Below are 17,896 nucleotides of genomic sequence, written 5' to 3'. Positions count from 1 at the left end.
CTGTGTGGTCATCTTGATTAATCGAGTCTTGCCAAGAGAACAAAGTGTCTCCTTCTCTTCTCTCAATTGTCTCCATGTCTGTTCTGGGAGGAAAGTCAAGCAAGAGATTGCAGTTGGTCAGCAGCTGAAGAACCTCCCCTGGGTGCATGTGAGGTCCACCCAGCTCTAAGAGGTCCATTCAGCATCTTCTCTCTCTGCCCCCAGTGCCAGTGGTCTAGGGCTGACCACATTTGTATAGCAAGCACTCAGTCAGATAAGGAGGTGGCTACTCCTAGCACATCCATCCACAAACACACACACACACACACACACGACAATGCTTCCCCTAAGAACAGAGCTTTCCAAGCTTTCCATGTCGGTGACACACTTTTTAGACATTTTGCAATACAGTAATTCAGTTTTTCTAGCAAACCAGAGGTTAAGCTAACCCCTTTCCAACCCCGGGAGGAGTGCAGGTAGCGTTCGCACAACTCACCTACCCACTGCAGCCGACACACTAACGCAACACACAGTTTGGAAAGTTGGGCTGTGGCAGAGTGAAAATGAAAGCAGCATTTGGCTCTGGCAAATCATGGATTCCATAGCAGATCCCTTGCAACCAATGGCACATGTGGCTCACGCACATGACTGGCTTCTAAATTGACTGCTCAGGAGAGGCACCTGAGGGCGGGGGCTGTGCAAGCAGCTGAGGGGAAGCATCTGCTGGCTGTGTGCTGGAAGCCACACAGTGGCTCCGTGAGGAAGGTGAAGCACAACGTGAAACGAGGCCCCTCTGAGATCAGGAGCTGCCTGTCTCTCAACAGTGTGTGTCAGGACCGGAAATCCAGAAGCAGGCAATTGGGGGAAATGATGCCCGCAAACTGAAATTGCCCAAGAAATTCTGGTGCAGAGGAATAGGAGAGCCTGCCCCAACTTGCAGTTTGATTGCTTTCTATCTTTTTGGATAGCTTTTTGCTATGTTCTAAATATTTGTTGGTTTGTCCTCACAAGAAGGTTGAACTATGGCTGCCTTTGAAGATGGTTCAAGGCTGGATTAAGATGGGGAGGGGCTAGTGCAGTTCCCAAAATAAGACCCCCCTCCCTTCCAAAAGGAATGCATTTACATATCTCAAAAACTTAACAAATGTATTACTAAATAAGTTTTATGGAGTACAAAAATATTCTCTGAGCATGTGCTGTTTCATTTTTTTTTAAATGATATTTATTGAAAAAAGGATTTTTAAAATCACAAAGAAAAGAAAAAGACAAAATTACAGAAAAAAAGACAAAAACAGAAATAAAAAAGAAATAATAAAACCATCCTTTTCAAATTCTCCACTTTCTTTACCTTCTTTCCATGACCTCCTCCTCCTCCCATCTCTTGTATCTTGATTAATAAATTGTCACAGCAAATCCTTTCCATAATTCATAGTATTCTGTCTATACATTACCTTGTTCTATTTTCATCTTATCTTATATTAAACCTTAAAACTTAAAATTTAAATCTTATTTATACCAACTTCTCATAACCATTACCTTTTTACCTAGTTCTTTAAACATTCTTACAAGAGCCTAGTAATTTCATTTCAACATTTTTGCAACTTTCATAGAAACATTTCTGACGATAAAAAAAGAGAATAAAAACAATCCAATCTTCTTCCAGCGTCCCCTCCCCCCGGTCCCGGGATTATCAGTCCTTTTTGTCCCAATTAGTCTGGCCCATTTAACCTGGTGCTCTTATATCCGAGGCCATTAAATCTCTTCCATGTCCCTTCCGCAGTTCTTCTTCATATTTTCCTTTCACTCTTGGGAACTCCAGCTTAATAGTGTTTTTGACCCTTTTCGACAGATCAGCCCCTTTCTCATAGTCCAGACTAAACTCCATGTGGTATTTTAAAACATGTTTCAATTAATAAACATATTTCCAATTCCCTCCAAGATAAGTCCCAACAGCTCCAAACCTCTGACGGCCCATTGCCAGATTCTGAGAGTCCAAACATCTCTGCATAGGGGGGTCAGTCCAATCCCCCATTTCCAGCCGAACTTTGTCTTTCAGCATCTGGTTTTTTCCAAGTTCATTTATCAAATCCAAGGACTCATTTTCTTGCTGGGCCAAAAGTCCCTCCATCCCTGGCACCCAAGGTTCAGCAAGGTCCTCTTCTTTCAGTTGTTCTGTCATGGCACGCTCCTGTTTTGGTTCCTCGGTGGGCTCCATATGATTTCCCACTACCTGTTCAAAGGTTCTGGACGCATTAGTCATAAAATCCATCTTCTGACTTAACTGATCCAATAGGGCACTTATTTTACAGAAAGCACCCAACAGTGCTTCTGAAGGCATTGTCCTACAAGGTCACAGATTCTTTCCCACAGTTGTAATCAATAACAACTGCAAGTTCCCAGGGTTTAGTTACAATCTCCCAGTTCCCCTCTAGGGGGAAGGCTTCTGGTAGTTCTTTTCCTTAGAAACAATAACAACAAAGTTTCTTTTTTAAGATATTTTGTCCATATTTGTTCTCTTGAAAAACGAAAGGAAACAATGGAGTCACAATGTTTCTCTTCTTTTAACTATTTGTCAAGACATTTATTTCTGGTCAATGAGCTTCAAACATCAAATCTGACACCCCGCTCCAGGGTCAGGACGGTGGAAAATTGCTTTGCTTTAACTTCGCTTCTACAGGTTTAAACGGCTCCGAAAAAATCCCCCTTCTTCACCTGCTGCCGAAGAGGGGTTCAGCGATTTAAAATAATGAAAGTCGATCCTTTGAAAATAATTTTTAAGGCTCTAGTTTGTATTGTCTTTGCTTTGTTCTAACTACAAAGAAACGGAAGGGTGACTTCCTGTTTATCCTTCCCGTTTCAGTACCAAATTAGGGCTAGTTTTAAAGTCCAAATTCCTTCTTATTTCACCAATTCTTATCTGAAGTCCAAATATTTACTGTTCCAGTACTCACGGTTGGTTATTTTAGATGCCAAATTGTCCCAGGAAAAAGGCAGCGCTCTCCGGCAACGGCTATGTGGCTTCGCTCCACCGCAGCGGAAAAGACCCGTTTCTTGCAGAGCTGGTCCCTCTGGTTCAGAGGGAGTCCGCCATTGCCGATGGCGCCACCCCGGAAGTCGAGCATGTGCAGTTTCAAAACACAAACTAACAACATTTTAGTAACCTTAATAACCAGAAAATGCTCTGAACATGTGCCATTTCTTATTTTAAACTCTTTTTTCCCCCTCACATCTTAACTTGGGTCAGTCGTCAACACTCAGCCTAACGTACCTCACATGGCTGTTGTGAAGATGTAGAAGAAAAGAGACTTCTATCATAGACATCAAATTCTGCTTCCTTTAACCAGAGTAATTTATCTTTGTCCTATAAAGCCATGTGTTTTTCTGGATACGCCACCCCTGCGAATTAGTTCAGCATCAAGGCTTCAGCCACCCTTACCTGAGCCTGTTTTACATATGCACATTTATTTAATTGAGTTATTTAATTTACATCTCACTCTTCCTTCAAGAAGGAGCCCATAGCAGCAAATGCAATTTAAATTTATAAAAACAGTTTTAAGTCTTCTAAAAAGCCGGTTAAAAACTACTAAAAAGCATAGTCCCCTGCTTGGACAGCTAATAATTTTAGGGTTGCCAGGAGCAGATCAGACAGCCAGAGGAGTTCATGTTTTTAGAGTTTCCCTTAAAATTACTAATGAGGGCAAAAGATTCACTTCAGTAGGGAAGGTATTCCACTTACAATGTCATATAGCCTGTTACATAGGTATATGTATATGCATCCCCTAGAGAAATTTAAAAATAAAATAAAAATGATTGTGTTTGCAAAGATTTGGGCCACGTCAAACTGCGCTTCTAACTTCCCTGCTCAATATTTGTGCAAGGGAAACTGAAATCCCCAATTCATCCGGTGTAAGTTTCCAGCCGTACGATTTCAACAGCTGAGAGTTTCTGAGACTAGAAAGAAAGAGTAGAAGACATACCCCCCCCTCCCAAGCTCTACCCCTCCCCAGCCACCTGTAGAATGGAATCATAGAACTGTAGATTGGAGGGGTCTTCCAGTCCACACCGTGCAACGCAGAGCATCATTGATCCATATTTGCTGGTGGTTTCTCCCCCCTCACCCATTTATTTGATGCCTCCCCCATTCTCTCCCCAAACTGACTTGCATGAGTGTGACCAGGAGCAAACCCCTCCCGACTGCTTGGGCATCTGGCTTATCGATTGCAGCCAGGCCTGAAATTCCTTGGCAAGAACTTCTATTGATTGTCCCTCTCTATTTAATTTTATTTGCTCTATACTTTCGTAAATAGAATATTCATTTCTTTTTTTAACTCAAGAAGACTTGGCTGCTTTCTCCCTCTTGCCTTTACCTTGAAGGCTGAGCCCCTAGAACGGGGTCAGCAAACTTTTTCAGCAGGGGGCCGATCTACTGTCCCTCAGACCTTGTAGGGGGCCGGACTATTTTTTGAAGGGAAAAAAGAGGACAAATTGCTATGCCCCACAAATAACCCAGAGATGCATTTTAAATAAAAGGGCACATTCTACTCATGTAAAAACACGCTGATTCCCAGACCATCCACGGGCCGGATTGAGAAGGCGATTGGGCCAGATATGGCCCCCGGCCTTAGTTTGTCTACCCATGCCCTGGAAGACTACATTAGGGTTGAAGGTGCCTTTCACAACAACCCACCAGGAGACTTTCCACACACCCCTTTGCCATGGCCTCCAAAACCCTCTCAGGGTCTCCTCTGCCTTCAGAGAGAACTAAATCGATTTATTCACATGTGTTTCCTAACAGAAAAGAGAAAAAAAAATTACAATATAGGAACAGTAAAACAGTACAGCACAGAACAAAATGTTTCGTTAAGGAAGAACTTCATATATATCAGGATGAAGAATAAAGTTGGACATGACCTTGAATTCTTGGGTTCCAGTGATTGAAAATAAAGTCCAATGTCGGCTAAACTTATTTGCATCCTTATTTTTTTGTATAATATGTACGTTCACTAAGAAATGCTCCATCCCAAGCTCTGTTAAGTCATTGTATGAGATCAATGCACTTTGGAGGTCTTTAGTCCTGTTTACACAAACCTACCCAGATACTTAGAAAGCTGAGGTAATTTTTGTCTGCTTTCATATTTTAACTTTTGCACATTTTAAAGTAGAATTGTGATTTTTTTTCCTCGATTGTATTTTTAAAAAATCTTTTTGTAAACTGCTTCAAGATGTGCTTATTTTCTTTTTCTTTTTGCAATTGAGCCGCCTATAAATTGTATGAAATGAATAAATAACTAAAAAGCTGCTGCCCATGGTTGGGAGTGTGACATTACGTGGCAGCCATAGCCCTTGGATTAGATAGTTAACCAGAAATTTCTTCAGCAAATCCCCATAAAGCCTCGTAGCCTGGTCTGGATAGTCAGTAAAACAACCGAGAACCCCCTCTGTCAGTCGCGCTAATCAGGTGCCAAGGTTTTCTTCACACATCAAATATTATCCTGTTCCTGAATCTAAAGGCACAGAAACTCTTTGGGGACAATAGCTGTGTCTGGAACACGGTTCACTCTGAGTGTTTTCTCTGCCCTTGGAAATCCATCTCCGAGGCAAACGTCATTTCTTTCTGATTTTTTTCCGCAGGGCTGTAAGACAGAGTTGTCCCCCCTGGCATTTGGCTTGGAATCAACTTGACCCCCCCCCCCCCGCTTCCTTGTTCCTTTCTCCTTCTTCTCCTATTTGGGGACTTCCCTGGCTTTTTTCTGGCCCACGTAGGACCAGTCTGGATAGTTGGCCTTGGTGAAGACTTGACATTTTCATCCCAAAAAAAGTTTTTTATGAAATGAGGCTGCATTTTAATGTTGTATTTTAATCTTGTTTTTAAGTTGTATTTCAGTCAATTGTTTTTATACCGGTGTTAGCCGCCCTGAGCCCGGTCTTGGCTAGGGAGGGGAGGGTATAAATAAAAGATAATAATAATAATAATAATAATAATAATAATAATAATAATAATAATTGGAAATCATTTCTCGTGGCGCCTGTTCCTCCATACAACACAGGCCTGGCACTGTTTCTGCCAGGTAGCAGCTGCCAACTCAAAGGACCTTTCCCTCCCTCCCTCCCCACTGAAGTCAGGAAGGGGGCAGGCAGAAGCCCCCCACCCCACCCCCAGCAGCAGCATATCAAACAGCTTCCTCTCCACCCCCAAAAGAAAATATTACAGGAATCCCGCAACTGGGAATGCAGGAGATAAATGGTGGGAGTGTTAATGCTTTGGTGTTTTTTTCTTGTTTAATTATTTATCTTGTCTTTTGTACAGTGGTGCCTCGCAAAACGAAAAGAATCCGTTCTGTGATTCTCTTCGTCTAGCGGTTTTTTCGTCTTGTGAAACAAGCCCATTGACGGATTAGAGGATTAGCGCTATTAGCGCTATTAGCGGCTTTTAGCGGCTTTTAGCAGCTTATAGGATCAGCTGATAAGCGGCTTAGCGGCTTAGAAAAAGGGGGGAGGGGAAAACCCGCAGGAACTCGCAAGACACAAGCCCATAGGAGATTGCGAAGCAGCTCCAAAACGGAAAACTCTTTTGTCTAGCGAGTTTTCCGTCTTGCGAGGCATTCGTCTTGCGGGGCACCACTGTACTGTGAGCTGCGGCCCCAGGATCTCTTGATGAAGGGCGGTATATTATAATAATAATAATAATAATAATAATAATAATAATAATAATAATAATAATAATAATAGTAGTAGTAGTAGTAGTAAAGCAGGGAGATGCATAAGCAGTAGCTGCCTGCTTGCTTGATCCTAGGAAGACGAGTGCAGTCGGCAGCCACTGATTCCAGGTTGCTGGAGTTTCCCCCAGAGCGTTTACTTGCTCATTTCCCCAGCGTTCTCCCCTTTGTCATCTGCCAGTGTGCCTTCACATTTTAGGCTATCAACATATTCAGTTATTCCTTTCCCAAACCTCCTGGAATGCAAAATTAAGCATTAGCTTGGAAACAATTTATGAGGGCCATTTACGTGATAGCTTTTTCTAATGCGTTAAGCACATTTCACCCTTTCTCTTTTTTCAGGAGCCCAGGTGTTGCCTAGCCCTTTCTCAGTGTGCTGTGTGTGATAAAAAACAATTGCTGCTCTCTTGCAATGCTCCCAGCTGATGCTTTTGTTTTCTCTACCAATCTCTTTGCCCCAGTTTGCATTTGGCAGCAATGGCTCTCTGGAGTGCTTTCCCCATATATATATATATTTCTATGGAGGTGTTTTCCTATGATGCTCCCAAGCTCCATCAGAGATGGGCCGGATCAGCCCCCAAACTGCTCAAGTGCTGAGCATCCCTATAGTAGTGCCTTTCCTAGTTGACGTCAATGGGAAGCCAGTGCTGACTCAAACCTCCTTCTCAGGAAACCGTCCTAAGCAGACCGAAGGGTGCCATTAGGAGAGCTGGAGAAGGCAAGGCAGATGATCTGCTGCTCTGCAGGGGCCTTGTTTGTTAGCACTGGACTCGCTTTCAATGCTAATGAGACCATCTCTGGTGCTAATTAGTGGATTGTGTGAATCAGCACCCTGGAGATAGATGGGCAGGAGCATCACATCTGAACCCCTTCACATCTCTTTTTATATATATATATACATTTTTATTAAGGTTTCACAAATTTTTAAACAAACACGGAAACACAAACAAACACAAATAACAAGTATAGTTTCGAATCCTTTTTTTCTTAACATCTTTCCCTGACTTCCCCACACCTCCCCTTCTTGTATTCCAATTCCAATAGTTAGCTCAGCAAGTTCTTATCCCCAACTTTTACCTTATTTATTATTATACTTAGTTCATCTTAATTAACCAATTTTAACTTATAGACCTCAATTTAAACAACAATACTCATTCTTTACACCCTTTTCTAAGGTCGACCCAAATTCCCTTTCACAAATTTCCCAATTTTTATATTAATTACAAAACAAAATAACAGAAATACAACATATAATTATACACCCTTTGGATTCCAAAACTCTCACCCCCCCTTTCCCGGTTTCGATCCCCAATAAGTGTCCATCAGTCTATCAACTATCAGCCTGGAGATCTCACGTCCGAGGCCCTCAAATCTCTCTCAGTCCCTCTCTGCCGGTTTTTTTGATAGTCCTTTATATTAAACATCGAGTCTCGGAGAAGCTCTGAACCCCTTCACATCTCAAGTGGGAGATTTTGCCTGTGACTTAGCATGCAGCCACTCAAGGCACAGCGTTCAGATCAGAGAGTTCCTTTGCCGTCACATCAGCAGAGACCGCTTTCCTTGGCCAGCAAGTGCCACGGTCCTTGAGACATGGTGGAGTCACTGGTCCAGGCGCTGGGTTTCACTGGGAGTGAAGCAAGCAAGAAAGGACCTCTTGCCAGCAGCTAGCTATGCTCCCCTGCTCTCATGGCAAAGAGCCACGGCATGGGCTGAGCAAGGGTCACCATGTGCCACCCCAGAGGCAAGAGCCTGTGCGTGGCAAATGAGTCAGGGGGCTGTGGAAGAAGGAGCAGGAGGGGACGTTCGCCAGCCCCCTGCCTTCGTCCAGCTAAGGAAGCCGTTCTGGGGAGCTGATCCCCTGCCCCCAGGAGCCCACACAGGTGTCTCCTGAGCGCCAGACTTGCCAGCGTGGCATAAGTGATGTGAGGCTTCAGTCTTTGCAATGGCTGCCTGATCACCATTCATTTCTCCTTCCAACTACATGTTTTTCTGCAACCGTCTCAAAGATTGCAAGGAACCAGGGGCTGACTTCTAGGCTCAGGGGAAAAGAGTCTCCTGTGCTGTGAGAGAACAGCTTCCTGGTACTATTGTCTTTTTATAAATCTTCTCAGAAGGTACCTGTATAGATATAGGTTTTATTATTATTATTATTATTATTATTATTATTATTATTATTATTATTATTATTATATTTTGTGCCCCCTTGGCACAGTGTCCTGTGTGGGGAAGACCCCTGCGCTGCCCCCAGACACTGGGCAGCCCCCAGCTCTCTCTGCAAAGACACGCCGATGCCTGACCAGCCCTTGTGGTGCTTTTGAGCACGTTCCTCTTCCAAGGGCCTCAGAGCAAGTCAGCAAGAGCTCAGCTGATGAGAGCCTCTCGCACTGAGGCACGTGCTCTGCAAAGCCTCAGCAAAAGCTTTGTAACAGGAGCTTGAACATGCATGAAAGAATGATTAGACCAGTGGTTCTCAGTTGGTGGTCTGCGGACCCCACCCAGGAGGTCCGTGGCACCATTCCCATAACCAAAGCTACTCCAGGGATCGAAATTTTCAAAAGTAGGGAGCCCATGGCTTGGCTTTTGTCTGCATTTGGGAACTGTGAGTGTTTTTTTGTGTTCCCTCAGAAAATGCACGTCTTCAAAAAAACCCTTCAGGCCCTCATCTACCCCATGTCCTCCACCACCCCACACTACTTTGAAGTGTGGACGGCCACCGCCCCCACCTACTGCTACGAGTGCGAGGGTCTCCTCTGGGGCATCGCCAGGCAGGGAATGAGGTGCACAGAGTGTGGGGTCAAGTGCCATGAGAAGTGCCAGGATCTCCTCAACGCGGACTGTTTGCAGAGTGAGTAGTCTGAGGGGCACCTGATGTGGGCGCAGCGCCTGCCCTTCTTAGTGCTGCTTGCCCCTCCCCCTTTGCGAGGGGGGCAGGGCAGGCCCACCTGAGGCAAACAGCAAAATGGTGCCCTCACCCCTCACCCCGCCTGGTAAGAAGATCTACACCAGGCATAGGCAAACTCGGCCCTCCAGATGTTTTGGGACTACAACTCCCATCATCATTAGCTAACAGGACCAGTGGTCAGGGATGATGGGAATTGTAGTCCCAAAACATCTGGAGGGCTGCGTTTGCCTATGCCTGATCCACACCAAAAACAAGGGAAGAAGAGAGATCTACATCGGGATCAGCTGTACCTGTAGATCCTGCCACCAGCAGTGTTTGCCTCACCCTACCTCATGGGTGTCCCAGCTCTGGGGTTGTTTGGGGTGGCAACAGAAGCCTGTTGGAGCAGCCCCAGCAATTGCAAGGGAGAGTCTGCTTGGCACATTGCAAAGCCCAAGCAAACGGTTGGGCTGCTCAGACGGCGACGACACCACTAATCTCACAGGGGCTCCAGGTGGCAGGATGGACAGTGAAGTGGCTGAGTGGAGGTGACATAGTGTCTCTGGGCATGCAGACACCCCTAACGCTGAATGGGTCTTGTGCTCCCCCCAACCCACCCTGCGTTCTGGTCTCAGGGATCTCCCACCCCATTTGGGTTTCACTCAGTTGGGCACTGTCTGCATTTAGCTCCAGTTTCACTGGATAAAACTCTTCCTCCTCCTTTGCTTCTAAACCGAGCAGGTTTGCAGCCGGCTAAAGAGATTGCATCAGGCCCCTTGCCACCTCTCACCAAAAGCCATCCAGTGGCCCAGAGACCTCTCTCTTCCTCAGTCTCTCCTCTGTTGCTGCGCTGCTGCCACCTGATGCGCAGGCCCCCAGGAGTGTGGCTTGGCTGCCTCATGGCACAGAAACAAGGGAGGCTTGCTGGCTGCCCCTGTGTCATTTGTCAGCTTTCTACTTTGCCCCCTGTGACCTGCAGCCAAGCAGAAAAAGATGGGCTGGCCAGAAATGCCACCTTGACTTTCCCGCAGCCAGCATTGCCCTCTGTCGCTGATCAGTGCAGTTGGTCTCTCGCAGCCTCTGCTAGGCTGATCCAGGCAAGGATGGGCTGCAAACAAGTCTCTCTAAAGCCCACCTACAAAGATTCCTGGTTGGGTGCTCTATTGTACTGTGACACCCCTACCCCCTTGGCAGTTGATCTCTGTGATCCACTAGGAATCCCATTATTTTGCAAAGATCCAGAAAAGTCAGAATATTGGCATCCCTGGCTTTGCTTCAGGGCAGGAAAAACCATCATTTTGGGGGATCAGCATCTGTGCCAGACTTCGGGCTTCCATTTCGATGTCTTTCTGGAAGCCCCTCCAGACATGAACTGACGTCACAACATCCGTGCATGCCAGCACCAAGGGGCCTCTCTGTGTGCTGTGGTCTACGTGCGCCACACATGGAACCAGATGTCCCTGGTGGAAGGAAGGGGGCTTCATCCATGCTGTGCAGGACACACAGAAAGCAAGAGGAGGGCCAGCTTTCGCCAACCTGGTGCCCTCCAGCTGTTGTGGACTACAATTCCCATCATCCCTGGCTAGTCCAGGTTGTCCAAAACAGCTGGAGGGTATCAGGTTGGCAAAGGCGTCAATGAAAGACCCACCTGGCCAGGCACCTTCTGTGTCATAGAGGGCATCTGTTTTCCAGATTTCAGCCACATCACCATCTCCTCATAGAAGATGACCCAATATTACTCCTGCTGCTGCAACGACAACTACAGTGGTACCTCGGGTTACAGATGTTTCAGGTTACAGACGTTTCAGGTTACAGATTCCACTAACCCAGAAATGGTACCTCTGGTTAAGAACTTTGCTTCAGGATGAGAACAGAAATTGCGTGGCAGTGGCAGCAGGAGGCCCCATTAGCTAAAGTGGTGCTTCAGGTTAAGAACAGTTTCAGGTTAAGAACGGACCTCCAGAACGAATTAAGTTCTTAACCCGAGGTACCACTGTAGTGAATTGTTAAATGTTGCTAATGCCGTTGTTATGTCACCTTAGGGGCAGCGGAGAAGAGTTCAAAGCATGGTGCTGAGGATAAGACCCAGAATATTATTACAGCAATGAAGGAGCAAATGAAGATCAGGGAGCGAAACAGGCCAGAAGTTTTTGAACTGATCCAGGAAATGTTCCAGATCCCCAAGGAGGACTTTGTACAGCACACCAAGGCAGCCAAACAGAGTGTCCTGGATGGGACTTCCAAGTGGTCAGCAAAGATCACCATCACGGGTGAGAGGATTCTCCCTTTTCAGCTGGAGAACTCTCTCTGGCCAAAGCTCCCTTTTCCCTTCCAGCCCAGGTGGTTACAAAATGGCATTTACAGAATACAAACAGAAAGAGGGTCTCTGGGTGTGCCAAGTGGAAAGATAGCGTACACACTGATCTCACGAGGTGGTCCATGCCGCCTGCAAGCTGGTGCAGAGCAGTTTGCCACCTTGAAACCCCCCAGTGGGGTGAGGACTGCGAGCAATTCCCATTTAAACTTTGAATGCCAAACTTTTTGCATAACCAGTCTGTGGGGGGTAGTCAAAGTAGCCCATAACTACATCTCCTCTGTTGCGTGCTTCCTTGATTTCATTCATCTTCACGGAGATGATAGCACATCCCCAGTACCTTAAAAAATTTTAATTTTCAAGAAACAGAATATAAGCATAACATTACCATCCCCAGTACTAAACTTCACTTGGGGCTTGGTATCACCACCCACAATGATTTTGCCAGAGAAGCCTGTCTCTTTGGGGGTTTCTAGGTTGCTGGACTCAATGCCCTATTTGATGCACAGAGCAGCATCACCTACAATAGTCCTTCCTATAGATCTGGTCAAGGCAGCAGTTGTTGCAGATGACTTGAGATGTCCTCAATGCAGCCTAGGAGAACAGTTTGTCCAGTAGCCATAACAAATGGGTGATCCACAGGGCTTATAAAAGCCTTGGTTCATGATACTGTGTTGGTGCTGGCCAAATGTCTTGCTCTGCTTTCCTTTGGACAACATCAGCAAGGCTGAGAGAGAGATCTTGTTGTCTGGGCTGCCCAGGGCCTCCATAAACACTGCCCAGCTTTGAGCCCTGGGGAGGTCACTTCATTGCTGCTAACACAGCAGTTTGACTTCACCCATCCATCTGTCTCGAGAGACTGTGGAATGCACCTCCATGGGTGGTCCAAAAGAGAGCAGAGCAAGATGTTTGGCACCAGATTGGCTGCAGGAGTTGCCTGGAGGAGACATCACAGGCACCATCCTGTAATACGGTTTAAAGCAGAGAGAACCCCAACGGGTTGGTTTGAGAAGCCACACACCCTCCCTTCCCCAAGATCAGCAGACTTGCTTCTAAATGGACCCAGCCTGGGGGGGGGGGCACAGGTCTGCTGCTGAGTCAGATTGTGGGGGCAGGGAATGGGACAGGACGGGACAGGGACACAGCATTCTGATCCCATCATTTCTCTGATGAGGCAGTTAATGAGCTGGGCTGTCCCTACTAGTGGCAGTTCAAAAATGTTAACTAAATGCTCCTGTCTCGATGCTTTAAATCACGTGGATCCAACTTACAAAGCAAATATTTGCTGATGGTCAGAGGGTGGCCGAGGGGAGGGAGTGTGGCGCGTCCCAGTTGGCTTTCAAGCCGACGGAGAGACTCGCACAGTTATGAATTGCGATGGAGGAGTCAACTGACAAGTGTTTGTATTTATAGCAGCATAAACACACATTAGCGATGATAAATCCTGACATCTGTTTTCTTGGCGAAAGGCAGCTACAAGGAAGCTGGCTGTCTCTGTAACTGGAGGTTGCAGCCGGGACACCAAGCTCTGCAAGAGGGAATGGCTCAGGAAATAGGCTGCTGGGGTCTGAAGGCAGCTCTCGGGGTGGAGGGGGGCACTGGAACAAGCATCTTGTTCCAAAGTAATGCCTGGAAATTTCTCCTGGGAGATGTTTCTTGCTCTGGGGGAGAGGACAGCTTACCTTGTGGGAGAAGGAGTGGAGCACAGTGGGTCAGTGTCATGGCTTGGAAGGTGCAAGGAAACCCCTGGAGGACCACCTGCTATTGGTAATCTTTGAGTTGCACAGAACTCTGCGTGCTCTCAGAGCTGAAAAGGCACAACTATTTTTGGGCGAGACCTTGCATGACCGAGAGGAGGCTAAGTTTGTTTTCTATACCAGCTGCACTGGCTCCTGCTGGAGTACAGGATCAGGTTTAAGGTGCTGGTTTTAACCTTTAAAATCCTATACGGCCTAGGACCCTCATACCTATGGGACCACCTCTCCGGGTATGTCGCATGGGGGACCTTACGGTCTTCAAACAAAAACATCTTGGAGGTCCTGGGCCACAGAGAGGTTAGGCTGGCCTCAACCAGAGCCAGGGCTTTTTCGGCTGTGGCCCCGATCTGATGGAATGCTCTGTCACAGGAGACTAGGGCCCTGCGGGATTTGACATCTTTCCACTGGGCCTGCAAGACAGAGCTGTTCCACTAGGCCTTTGGCCAAGGCACAGTCTGACCCCCTCCTTTGGTAATCCTCACAGAACTCAATTGTTGCCATTAATTTGATTCTGAATTGATTTTAGAATGCTGTGTTACTTTTATTGTTGTTAGCCGCTCTGAGTCCAGCTTCAGCTGGGGAGGGCGGGATATAAATAAAAATGTATTGTTATTATTATTATTCTCCATTTCCCCCCACCCCTGGGGGGGGGGAATCCTCAAAGGCCTCGCAGCCTGGTTCTCACATTGTCTCTCTGCATTATTAGTCCTGTTTTTTTTATAATGGTGTTATTTGTTTTTAACTTGAGTGGTGGTTTTTCTCCTGCATGGATAATCCCCATGTAGGACAAAAAAACTGCTTGTCCTTCAGTCACTGTGTCCGAAAACTAAGCCTTTAGATGAGGCAGCCAGCTCCTCCACAGAGCCAGCCAGGATGTCAGCCAAAGGGAGGTGCCAGGAGAGAGACGCCCCTATAACCTCATGCTGGCATTTCCTGCAATGCTTACTGATAACTGGGAATAGAGCCAGGCCACCTGAGCTCTTTGCTGACTGTGGAAGGGTAGCCAACCTTCGCCCTGCTCCAGCTGTTGGAAAGCAACTCTTTCTACATTCCAGAGAATCTGGAACTATTAGGAACACAGGAAGGTGTCCTCTACAGAGTCAGGCCATGGAGCCATACTGCTCAGTCTTGTCTACACTGACTGGCAGCCAGTGGTCTCCAGGGTCTCCAGCTGGGACAGGGGAATAGCTAGGGTCTGGTTAGGTTGGTCCTTGCCAAGGGCGCAACCCCAGGGGACACAAAAGACATGCTGCTCTACTCTGGCTCAGAGTACTGGGGGGCTTCTACATCTAAGAACACTGGAAGTGGCCTCATTCTGACCTAGTCCACCTAGCTCCATCACCTTTGAGCTGGAGATTCTGCGGACTGGACCTGGGACCTTCCATGTGTTCTTCTGCCCAGCACCAGCCCTTTAGCCCCTTTTTTGCAGGGGGGTGGGGACACTGGTCACAGCACCGTTAGCCAGGCCTAGTTTTATCAACTAGTTTCTGACCAAACTGCGGGAGGCAGAGGAAGACAGGAGTGCCTGGTGTGCTCTGGTCCATGGGGTCACGAAGAGTCGGACATGACTAAACGACTAAACAACAACAAGTTTTATCAACTTGTGTCCTCCACTTCTCTCTCTCTCTCTTCCTCCTCTCTTGCAGTGGTCTGTGCTCAGGGCTTGCAGGCCAAGGATAAAACTGGCTCCAGTGACCCGTATGTCACGGTGCAAGTGGGCAAGACCAAAAGGAGGACAAAAACCATATTTGGGAACCTGAATCCAACATGGGACGAGAAGTTCTATTTGTGAGTATTCCTTCCTCTTTTGGCTTTCTGGGGTGCATTACTCAGAAGTAAATGTTGCCTGCAACACATGCCATTCCTTACACCTGTGATTCATCATGTTTGCCTGGGTGTTTGCATCTTGGGCCTTATTAAAAGCCCGAAGCCACAGACTCGTATTGTGACTTCTAACTCACAACCAAAATGTGGGTTGGTGTGGACTTCAAGTTCATGTGATGATGATGCTGGAGTGCAATGGCCCCAGGGAAGTATGGCCACCCTAGGGATTGAAGGTAGATTCAGTGGTCTCTTTGGGGAGGGGGTGCCCTCAGCCCTTCCTTCATTTGGCCAGGGGGCTGGGGTGGCATAGGGCTTGGAGCATATGTGAGGCCACCTCTGGTGACTGTAGAAGCCAGAGAGGAAGAGCGAGGTTGGCTCCAAAGATGGAGTATACCAGCTATTAGAACTTAACACCAAATACAGCAGCCAGGAATATGTCATTGTGCTGAAAATGGGGCCATTTGAAACATCCCAGTGGTTTTGCATTTAGCATACAATAACTGCAGGCCTGAAACTCTGGAAATGGGCTCTCTCTGGAGCATTTTTCTGGGGGACATTGATTTCTATATTGGAGAGGATGCTGGGATCTGCCTCTGGGATGTTCAACTCAATTTAGTGGCATGCAATTTCTTATTAGATTATTGTTATGTTTCAGCTGCATAATTTATAAATATGCCGTAATGAAAGTGGAAGTACATTCACGAGATGGATGCCTTCCGTTGGTGTGGCTGGCGTTGCTCTAGGAAGTTAGAATTTTAAAAATGTTTTTAATAAAAGATGTCTTCTCAGGCAGATCAGGCCATGGCAGGAAGAAAATTTTGCTTTCCCTCATAGCCGGGAAAAGCATCTTTCTTTATGAGTTGTGCACCTTATGGATGAAGCCCTGGGACGTGCTGGTGTCTGTTTATAGCTTAATCATAGCTGATCCAGGACTTTTATGTGGCCAACCTTGACTTTAATTGGTTGCTTGTGAGCATCCAGCCAGGCAGTAGATGAAATGCAAGATGGAGTAGGTGAGAGGGGACCCTTTCTTTGGCAGGGTGCCATATTGCTGGCTTGGCAAGGAGGCATGGATATTTATTCCTCCATTGAGCTGCTGCCAATCAGCCTAGGCAGCATGGAGGGGGATAAAGGCTGCCTCCTCTCTTCAAGTGATCTCAGGAAGGGGCTTTTCTAGAGAGATTGCGGAGGCTGTGGCCTATTCCTTCCTGGAAATGCTTATTTCTGGCTAGGCCCATTGCTGGGAATCACATCTGCTGGAGGCCTCTAATGGTTATTGGAACATGTGGCCATAGACTCTAAAAATCCCTGACCACGTTTGCATCTCTGAGCAGGTTTTCTGAAAGGGTCTCTTCCTTTCTGAAGCAGGATGAGGAGTCTGAGCAGGGATTGGGGCCTCTTGCATTGAACTGTGAAAGCAGGAAGCAGGTGTCAGAGCAACAGTTTCAGTGAGCAGAATAGCAAAGGCACTTGCAGGTGATGATGGGAAAGAGGCTCGCTGGGTGTTCATTTAGCAAATGGAATCTGGAAGGAGGGCTGGACAGCCATGTGAGGTTTGCCCACTCAAACAAAAGGCCAAGGAGTCTGGATGTTGTCTTTGGCTGGGTGCCCGTGGCATGGCATAGGGTAGGGGACACAGGTGGTGCTTTGGTCTAAACCACGGAGCCTCTGGGGTTTGCTGATCAGAAGGTTGGTGGTTTGAATCCCTGTGATGGAGTGAGCTCCCGTTGCTCTGTCCCAGCTCCTGCCAACCTAGCAATTTGAAAGCACGCCAGTGCAAGTAGATAAATAGGTAAACTGCAGGAAGGTAAATGGTGTTTCTGTGCGCTCTGATTTCCGTCACGGTGTCCTGTTGCAGCAGAAGCGGTTTAGTCCTACTGGCCACATGACCCGGAAAGCTGTCTGTGGACAAACGCTGGCTCCCTCGGCCTGAAGCAAGATGAGCGCCACACCCCATAGTCACCTTTGAGTGGACTTAACCATCCAGGGGTCCTTTACCTTCTCTTTACCTTGGGGGAGTCCAATGAAACTGAGTGCAGGTTGGGGACAAGAGGCTGTTAGTTTTCAGGGCAGGACCAAAGTGGGATCCTCCACAAAATATGTTGCAGGGAGGAGGAGAAGGAGCATCTCCTCATCTGGGTTCCAGCCAGCTGTACCCAACCTCTAGAATACTCTGTTCCATCCCTTCCCCAGGCAGTCATCATCCCAATGCCCACTGAGCATGCTCAGTCTTGGTGTGTCTGTGTATTTGGGAGGTTCCCACTTAGGATTTTAAAGAAAGGTGTTTTTTGTGTTTCTTCAAACTAGGGGCTCTGCCTAGCATAGCTGATGCTCTCTTTTTGCTTCTCTCTCTCTGCACACACCAGCTGCATTCACTGTCAGAGGGAGTGATGCTCAGCAACTGGGCCTGTGTGCAGCTCCCTGC

General features: G+C 47.0%; 1 protein-coding gene across 1 annotated transcript in view; it reads left to right on the top strand.

The window, feature by feature from the left end:
* Positions 1-17,896, top strand: part of UNC13C (unc-13 homolog C) — a 135,243-nt gene that overhangs the window by 47,881 nt on the left and 69,466 nt on the right. The window contains exons 7-9 of the mRNA XM_082198931.1: positions 9,321-9,540; positions 11,619-11,846; positions 15,294-15,435. Of these exons, the coding sequence (XP_082055057.1) occupies positions 9,321-9,540; positions 11,619-11,846; positions 15,294-15,435 (590 nt within the window). The remainder of the gene's footprint in view (positions 1-9,320; positions 9,541-11,618; positions 11,847-15,293; positions 15,436-17,896) is intronic.

The sequence above is a fragment of the Podarcis vaucheri genome, assembly GCF_965113315.1.
Source record: "Podarcis vaucheri genome assembly, chromosome: 14".
NCBI classification, from domain to species: domain Eukaryota; kingdom Metazoa; phylum Chordata; class Lepidosauria; order Squamata; family Lacertidae; genus Podarcis; species Podarcis vaucheri.
Note: the sequence above shows the minus strand (reverse complement) of the source record. Positions and strands in the feature narration are given on the sequence as shown.